Genomic DNA, 9,813 nt, shown 5'->3' with positions numbered 1-9,813 from the left:
GGGAAGATCCCACGTGCCGCGGAGCGGCTGGGCCCGTGAGCCGTGGCCGCTGAGCCTGCGCGTCCGGAGCCTGTGCTCCGCAACGGGAGAGGCCGCGGCAGTGAGAGGCCCGCGTACCGCGAAAAAAAAAAAAAAAAAAAAAAAGAGAGATGTAGGGATGGTGCACCCCAGCTGTGGGGAGGATGAGGATCCAGGGAGCAGAAGGTCTCCTCTGGGTCTTCCTCAGGTGTCCAAGGAAAGAGAACTTTGGACCAAGGATAGGATTAGGGTGGAGAGGGAAAGAGCGAAATAGGTTCTCTAGGAGCAAGCTAGAGAAAACAAACCAAAGATGGGACTAGCCTACGCTCAGAGGATGTGAAAAGTGAGCTCCTTTGGAAGGGAGACTGAGGCTTAGATGTCTAGGGTGCCTGATCCGACCGAAATGTCTGCTGAATCACTGAAGTAGTAACATAAATGATCACCAAAGAAACATATCCCCCAAACCAGGGAATATTGAGACCTGAGTTTCATTTATGTGCCTATGATTACCCAAATCTGTGTTACATTGACCTTTAGACATCATCGCACCTTTATTAAAATGTGTTTAAATGGAAACATACTGACTTCAAACCCTGTCTGACAACATAATATCCTCTCTGCACAAATTACAAATTCTACATATATGTGTTGATTCTTCTGAGCTCCATTTTGGGCCAGTTATTAAAATATCATCATCATCGTCGTCAGAGTTGTAACACGATGAAATATAATGAAATGACCTAATTACAGTCTTTCCTCTCTCCCACTGCATTTTTAGAAAATAGGTCAAAGTCAGTAGGATATTTATGTTCTTTTCCGGCCTCCAGTCTATTAGCTTGAGTGTTCATGTCCTGAGTATACCAAAAAGGATGGGATATGGAATAAAGATTTTTAAAAATCATTGTTGTTACTCTGTATGTTAGGTACAGCTCTCTCCCATATGCCCTAACTGCTCATCTTCCAACTCCAGGAAAGTTCTTTTTTTTTTTAATGACTTATAAACATTGCTGTCTTCTGATAGGTGGAATGGCTGAAAAACGAGGAGCCTATTGACTCTGAACAAGACGAGAACATTGACACCAGGGCAGACCACAACCTCATCATCCGGCAGGCGCGGCTCTCGGACTCCGGAAATTATACATGCATGGCGGCCAACATCGTAGCCAAGAGGAGGAGCCTGTCAGCCACAGTGGTGGTTTATGGTAAGACCAGCCCAAAGGCCAGGAATGGATAGAGAGGACAGAAAGCAGAGAGGTAGAGGGAGGGGCATTTCATTAAAGCTTTCAATGTTTAGAATGGAAAGGACTTTAGGGGTTATCCATTATAGCGTTCTCTCCTGCCTCGCCCCTTGGACAGGTGAAGGCAGATGCCTATTTCTCTTTCATCCAGAATTGGACTTCTGGAGATAGTCAGTGACATTTTCGATCTCTTTTCAAAATAATTTAAAAAGTTGTTTCTTTTCTTCCATTGTGTTTATATTTGAAACAAAATGAGGTGGGCAACTTCTGCTTCCCACTCTTCCCAAACCCAACATCCACCCCCCATCTTCCCCAGACCTGCTGTCGGCACCTCCTCTCCTGGCATATGAAATCCACCAAAAACAAACATGACTATTTGCTGAATATCTCAGGTATTGTGTAAATGAAATTCCCAGCTATTGAAGTCAAGGCACTCCCTTCCACAATAGAAGAGCCCTGGGATTTATTTTTGAAGCACTTAAAGTTAATAGAAATTCAAAAGCTGATATTTTCTTCTTATACTCTGGATTTTCAAGTGCTTTAGAGATATGCTGATGAGTTCTTCCTATGGTTCATCATTTCCTTGCAATGCAAATTCTCTGCATCCCTCCTGTATCGGAAGAGTAGACTGAGGGGTGGAGACTGGATCAGCCCCACTGTTGCCTCACGATGGGGCAGCCGGTGAGGGTCCCCGCCAGTCTCTTGGTGCTCAACTCACAACACCTGGCAAGTGGCTTGCACATAGTAGGCAATCAGTAAATACCTCTTTCCTTTTTTTTCTCCCCTCCCCGTTTTTCTCTCTCAGTGAATGGAGGCTGGTCTTCCTGGACAGAGTGGTCAGCCTGCAATGTTCGCTGTGGTAGAGGATGGCAGAAACGTTCCCGGACCTGCACCAACCCAGCTCCTCTCAATGGTGGAGCCTTTTGTGAGGGAATGTCAGTGCAGAAAATAACCTGCACTTCTCTTTGTCCTGGTGAGATATGTGTAGATTCCCTTTTCCCTTTGGATCCACCAACATTATTGAGCTGGTGTGAAGCTTTCAGTAGAACCTTCCTTTCCAAAGTTACCATCTTCCAAGTTCTTCGAGTGGAGCCTTTGTCCAAAGTGCTAATATGGAACTCATTGTAATAGCAAGAACATGGGTGAAATACCTCTGTTTGGGGGCATAATTTTTTTCTTAATGCTCAGATGACCCTAGACACTCACCATCAATAAGCCAAATGTTTTGACGTATTTTTATACTCCCAGTGTTTGATTGGGCTAAGCCATCCCCTTCTCTCCTTGGGTTCTCCCATTTTGTAGCATTCATCTGTATAATAGGGATTAAGTGAGTTGTCTATGAGCACAAAACAGGTACCAAATACTTGACCTTTTATCATCAGTCACCAATCAACTAACCTCATCAGTTTTACCTTTGTATTTATTGGCAATATAATTGGCGGAGATTGTATCACAGCAGTTTCCATTTTGAATTTGGGCTCTGCTTGCCTTCCTTTCTGAATAGAGAGAGGCTTCATTTACCAAATATGGCTTTTATGAGTTCTTTTTCTCATCTTACTGGCTCTCACCCAATTCATACAATGAGGAGTAGCTGAGATGGAAGACGACTTTCTGAATGAAAAGCATATCCTCCCACTGAGAAATGAATTGATCCCGGGTCTCACATGCATAATCAAACATTAGCTCCAAGGACACTGGACCAGAGACTCGTGTCTTTAAAATTGCGAGTCTACTTCCACTCAAAGCTAAGGCCAGGCTCTCACCAGCAGCATATGCTTGGGGCTTTGTTTTGAATTTGTATTCAGTATACATTTATTGAGTGCTTACTATGTGCCAGGTACTGTGCAAGATACCTGTATACATGTAATGTCGTTTAGCTCTGTGTTGTGATTTTTTTGACCCCCAGCTGACAGAAATAGTGAAGTCAGGCCAAGTGCTTGCTTAGGGTTGCTCCACCAAGAAGTTGACAGAACCAAGATAAGGACTCAGACATTTTGCTTCAAGTTCAGTATTTGTATTTTACCCTGCTCTTGACTAGCTGCTCTAGATTAAAAATAGCAGTGTCTTCAGTAACCCACATAAACATGGTTGGCCTATCCCTGGGAGATAGTGGGACACTTGTCTCCAACAGCTGCCATAATCTCTAGGGTGGTTTTTTAGGGGAAATAGATTCAGTCCGTTCGTTTCTACATACAGCAGCAACGCACGACCCAAGAAATTCTATTTGTGTTAAGTCTTGGCGTCTTGGGGTTTGGCTGACCTGTTTTAGTTTAATACTGTCAGAATATATGGGTTTAACTTTTTATTATTGAGGGGCTTTTAGCACTTGAAGAGCATTTATTCTACTCTCTGTTCTAACCTATCAACCCACAAGGAAGCAGTGATTACCAGTGGTTCCTGCACGTAGTGTATCTGTCCATCTACGATGCATTTGGGCGTGAAAGATGGGGAAAGAATGGATAATAACATTATTAGCTAACCCAAGGGCACGGGTAATTCAAATATTTGCCCCAATTCAGTAAATTGGTCTCATCCTGAAATAGCAAGAGAATTACGCCACTGCTTTTGTTAGCCTGTCTCTTTAGGAAAGAAACCACGGAGAGAAGATAAACACATATATTATTTTGTTTTTTTGGGGTGGTGGTGACGGTTTAAAATCCAGCTCTAAGAACAACAGCGGCCCTGGGGTGCGTCTCCCGACAGCTGCCAGATTCATTCTAACGATGGTTCCCTCTGTTTCCCTTTGAAGTGGACGGGAGCTGGGAGGTGTGGGGTGAGTGGTCGGTCTGCAGCCCAGAGTGCGAGCATCTGCGGATCCGAGAGTGCACAGCCCCGGCCCCAAGAAACGGGGGCAAATTCTGCGAAGGCCTAAGCCAGGAATCCGAGAACTGCACAGATGGTCTCTGCATCCTAGGTAACACCTTCTGTTGCACATCTTCTGTGTCTGTCCAGCATAGGGAAAGAAATGCCATGACCGTTAATTCGGTGAAACAAGTTCACAGAAAACAAATTCTCCCAGAGCAAAGAGAATATGGGTGAAAAGTGTCGAAAAGCAGACAAAGAGATGTTTAGTAGAGATGGGGTCATTTTTAACATCGTTATCACTGTCAGTTCCACAAATGCGTATATTTATGATGGACGTAACCGGATATGATTTGAAGAGACACGATGAAAGAAAATGAGTTAGACTTTTGAGCTGAGCACGTCTTTTCTTTGAGGGGCCAGCATTTTTAGGTTTGGTGAAATTCTGATACGGATCGCCATATGCTTGTATCTCTCCCAGGAATTTTACAGCACTATAAAGTGTTTCATGATCCTCAGAGACCATGGTTCTGGGACAAAGGGACGTGTCGTGACTGTTACCTTACAAATGGGGGGAAAATATGGCACTGAGGAGGTGGGTGGGTTTTGGATCAAATGGGTCTGGCAAGGCAGGAAATAGAATGCTCATTTCAGAACTCCCAAGCCTTTGCTTTATTCCTGAGATTACATTACAGCCATCTTCAAGTGACTGTCTGCCTGGGTATGAAAGTATGGGAGGGTCAAATAGAGCCACATAGAGATTGGTTTTAATTTGGTGCTGTCCTTTACTAGCTTTGTGATCTTGGGCAAGTCATTTAGCTGCTTAACTTCTCTGACTGTAAGTACCAAAAAAGTACTTATTTTTGGTTATTGTCAAGGCTCAGTGATAAAATAATGTATTTGAATATTTCATGGAACAGAATAGGTGCTCAGTAAATATCACTTCCTTCTCTACTTGCCCACTCAGATGTGCTAAGGTGTATTGATTTTTCTTAGATCCTTCAAAAACAGGAGATTCAGGGCATACCTATTCTCTAGAATCAGGTTGCCTTCTTGGAAAATATCCAGCAAAAAAAAAAACCCAGTTCAATAGTTTGTCATCTTTTCAGGAATATATGTCACTTTTTATTTGGGAAGATTATGGTATGAAGGAAACATCTAATAAGTTGCATTTATTTTTCTGTATCAGTATGACTAGCTATGCTTTTGGAAGCACGCCTCTACAAACAGTTGTATTTTCAAAATAAGTCTAAATGGTTAATACATTGAAACATTGAAAGAAGCACTTTCTCATAGCCCATAGTTTCTTTGTTTGCTGGTACTAGTACTGAGTAGCCTGCGTGTGTCAGATACAATACAAGGGTCTATAATTAAAGGGAACTTACCCACCAGTCTCAGTGATGAAAGGGCCTGCTCTCGAATAAATACATTCCGTCCCCTTCCTAAATGTGAAGAAACATTTTTTTAAAAATCAGCTTTATTGATGTCTAATTTACATATGATACAGTCCACCCATTTTAATTGTGCAGTTGGATGAATTTTGACAAACATGTACGGTTGTATGCACCATCACAAATAAGAGAACATTTCCATTAATCTCCAAAGTCTCCTCATGCTCTTTTGCAGTCAGTCCTTTCCTCCTACCCCAACCACCTTCTACTTTCCTTCACTTGACATAATGCTTTTGACGTTCCTCCATGCTGTTACCTCTATCAGTAATTAGTTTTTTCTTATTCTTAAGTAGTACTCCATTTTATGGATCTACCACAATTTGTGTATCCTTTCATGAGCTGACGGACATAGAGTTGTTACCATTTGGGGGCTACCGTGAACAAAGCTGCTATGAACCCTTGTGTACAGATCTCTGTGTGGACATGTATTTTCGTTTCTTTTGGGTAAATACCTAGAAGTGGGATTGGTGGGTCATATCATAATTAGATATGTAACTTTATAAGAAACTTTCCACAGTAGCTGTAATCATTTAAATTTTTACCACTAAGATGTAACTGTGCTAATTGTTCCACATCTTTGCCAACACTTGGTATTGGTCTTTTTAAAGTAAGTCATTCTACTGAGTAAGTAGATTTGTGATTTTAATTTGCATTTCTGTAATGGCTAACGATATTGAGCAAATTTTCATTTGTTTATTGGTCATTCATCTATGTTTTTTGATGAAGTGTCTATTCCAGTCTTTTCAAATGTAAGGAAACAACACAAACTCATTAGCAAGAAGTTTAAGGAAATGTGTCTCTGGCCACCCTTGACTACCACCAGATTTATCTGAAATATACCTTTAAGGTATGACTATTTTTAACATGTTTTTTAACATATTTTTCCATTGATTAGGACTGTAGTTAGGACTCTAATCTCATATGTCTTGTAAAAAGCTGTTGACAGTATAACTATGTGGCTACTGATTATAGTGTAGATGATCATTAGACACTTTTGAAATATTAGAAATAAGAAAGTACTGGTTGAATTTTGGATAACCATAGTAATAACCTTTCCTAACAACCACCCACTGAACTTGGGCTTGGGGAAAATTCTCTGAATGTCAAGCTTCAACCTTGGTTGACTGACACTTAGTCTTAGAGTTACTGATTGAAGACAGACAATGGTTACCTCCTAATGTGAGAAAGAATTGTTATCAAATATGTAAATATTATTCATTTGCACTTGTATTGCAATATATAGTTATTTTCTAGTTGAGTAAGAGTTATGTTTAGGGCTAAAAGGAATTACCAGCACTAAGAGGATAGTGACCAGTCTAGATCCCAATTTTAAAATCTGAGGTATTGTATTCATCAGGGTTCTCCAGAGAAACAGAACCAATAGGATATGTATATAAGATTCAGGCTATAAACATACGTACATACATACATATGTAAAGAGATTTATTATGAGAAATTGGTTCATGGTATTATAGAGGCTGGCAAGTCCAGACTCTGCAGAACCAATGTTCCAGTTCAAGTCCAAAGGCTGGCAGGCTGCTATAGAACCAGGAAGAGCCAATGGCCCAGTTCAGAGGCTTTCAGACAAGAGAAGTCTCTCTTACTTGGGGAGGATCAGGACTTCAGCTGATTAGATGTGACCCACCCACATTGTGGAGGGCAATCTGCTTTTCTCAGCCTGTCAATTTCAACATTGGTCTCATCTGAAAACACCCTCACAGACTAATGTCTGACCAAATATTTGGGCACCTCATGGCCCAGTTGGGTTGGCACATAAAATTAACCATCATAAACGCATATGTACTTGTGAAGTTCCAAAGCATAGTTCTTTCCTTGGAGCCAGTCAAGCCGAGGTTCAGGCAATTGCTTTAATTACTGAATGAAACCCTCCTATGGACGTTGGCCATGTGTGGTTTTAGTCTCACATGTGCAGTTTAGTGGATATTCTGTTTACATTTTCCAATAGTGGAAATAAAACGGATAGGGAAACAGTGAGGTTTAGAATATGTTCAGCACTGAAGGTTGAGAGCTCTGTTAAATCCCCTCATGAGTTTAAAATGCTGTGTAAGCCTTTCCTTTCTGTTCAATCTATCCGTTCCCCTATTCCCTCGTCTACTTAAGCATGGGTTTTTCTAGCATTCTTTGCCTCTGTAATATGCATATTAAGATGTCTGTCAGACATGATCAGAGACTCTTGATGGCTACAATGACTAAGCTTTGTGATGGAAAAAGAGTGAAGCCTGTGAAATCATAGAGTGAATGAGATGTATTTATACATCAGTGGGAAAGGGGTATGTTTCTAAGAGCCCAACACCGGGATATATTCTGCCCTTTTAGACAGAGAGTGGCTACCCATGTCAACAAAAATGAATAGCATTTTAGTATCTCTGCAGGAATCAATGAACAGCAGTCTAGTTAGATGATGCCAACATCACTCTATGCTTCTAGCTGGTACTTCACCAGAGTGCTCTTGGTGAAACTAGCTGTGCTCTCAGGATAGAGATCCAGTGAAGGCTTGGTTTGATTAAAATAGCATTTGGCAACAGCTTTATGGAGCAGTCGCTTCGTGAAAGATCTAGGTCACGTTCCAATTGGGGGATTTCCTTCTTTTAAATTTTTCCCTTTACGCCAGATACGACCCTAAAGCAAGTCCTCAATTCCCAACTTCTCTTGGCAGTTACACAATGACATTGCTTGGCTGCTGGATGACCTACAATTCTTTGATTTTATTTAGCTCTCAACAAAGCATCTGGATTCCTTTTGTTGTCCCTGAGGGCTGCATTTCTCCTAGAGATGGAGCTGCCAGCTCTGAGTGATCACTTTAATATTGGGGTATGATTGTTGCTAGGTCATTTGTGACTGGAGCACAGGACCTTAGTGTTATGCTATCACAGATGGCCACACCTAAATGCCCTCAACAAGGAAATAAATGCCCCAAGACCGGGGAGTGTAAGATTAGGCAGTTGGTACCAATAGCAGTGAGTCCGAGGTTCCAAATTACAAGCATAAACTAAACATCCAGTGCCTTTATGCTAGAACAATTCTTTTCGAGGAAGACAATTACATGGGATGACCGTCGAGAGACAAGAACTTGTGGATCCATGTTTTCTAAGCTTTAACATCAAAATCAAGTAGTTTTCTGACCACTGTCCTTTCTACTTGCTGGACTTAGCTGCTTCTGGGCTGGAGGATCACAGAAATGTCCATGTAAATGACATGTACATTCCTCATTGGCAGGAACAGACGGGTGAGAATAGTGGGGTGTTTACTTTGAGTCTGAGAAGTAAGAGGAGCCTGCTCCCTCTCCTTTTTATTCCAGCAGATGGAAAACTAAGGGCTTTGGCTTCAGAGGATTGAGTGAATCTGCTTCAGAGGGGATTAGAGCCCAGATGTGCAGTGAGAATGAAGCCAGAGAAATGCCACAGGGACCCGAAAGAGAGAGGAAATCTTCAAGGGCTGAGCTACCTGATAGCTAATCCGTCCTTCTTGTCAGGATGTGAGATAGGTCATTTCAACACTGACAGTTCAAAAATGGAAAGATCAGTTACATGGTGCTTTGTTTTCATTTCTCCTGAGTACGCTGATAAGAAAAGTTGGAGGTGACAGTTTGGAAACCTCATCAAGGATAAAGATGTCTATACAATAGCAGGTTCAAATAAACATCCCCCAGCTACATCTCATAATCTAACCACATGGTCTGTTGAACTATCTATCTACTTAAGTGACCTAAAGGAAGCACCTGAAAAGGTGAGCCTGTAATCACATCAGAGTACAGGTTGCCTTGGTCAGCATTTTCTCTTGAATCATTCTAAGCCTCATTGTTATCCATTACAGTAATTACCGAGGCCCCTTCCCTGTATTTCTTAGGGCACTGAATAAGAGAATTTTCACTCCAGAATTAGCTAAGTGCATCTGAAACAACTCTTACTTTTTGCTAGTGGTTTACAGAATGTCTGTTTCATATATAAGATTATAACAGATGGATGTCCCTTTACCAAAACGAAAACCGTCATGTCCTTTCTTTGGGCAAAGAGTCAGGAATCATATTGGACTCTTCTAAGAACTTTTTGTTGGATAAGGTCATATTTCAGGGCCCGCTGCACTACATAATTGGTTAATTATAGCAGAGTAAAATTCTATATAGCAAAGAAATAAAAATGGCATCAGCAAGATAACATGCTAGCACAATGCATTAAGCTGTCATGAAGTTTCCTACTGCTTGTTAATTCTCCCAAGTAGGTTTTTTTTTTTTTTTTTTTTTTTTTTTTTGCGGTACGCGGGCCTCTCACTGTCGCGGCCTCTCC

General features: G+C 41.4%; 1 protein-coding gene across 2 annotated transcripts in view; it reads left to right on the top strand.

The window, feature by feature from the left end:
- UNC5D (unc-5 netrin receptor D) overlaps nt 1-9,813 on the top strand; it is a 634,719-nt gene that overhangs the window by 500,784 nt on the left and 124,122 nt on the right. The window contains exons 5-7 of one of the 2 annotated variants that reach the window (XM_024131459.3): nt 1,040-1,220; nt 2,062-2,229; nt 4,006-4,170. In XM_024131459.3, coding sequence (XP_023987227.1) covers nt 1,040-1,220; nt 2,062-2,229; nt 4,006-4,170 — 514 coding nt within the window. The remainder of the gene's footprint in view (nt 1-1,039; nt 1,221-2,061; nt 2,230-4,005; nt 4,171-9,813) is intronic. The other variant, XM_055081162.1, reaches the window with a different exon arrangement.

The sequence above is a fragment of the Physeter macrocephalus genome, chromosome 20 (assembly GCF_002837175.3).
Source record: "Physeter macrocephalus isolate SW-GA chromosome 20, ASM283717v5, whole genome shotgun sequence".
In the NCBI taxonomy this organism is placed as follows: Eukaryota; Metazoa; Chordata; class Mammalia; order Artiodactyla; family Physeteridae; genus Physeter; species Physeter macrocephalus.
The sequence above is the reverse complement of the archived record's forward strand: the minus strand, read 5'-3'. Positions and strand labels throughout refer to the sequence as shown.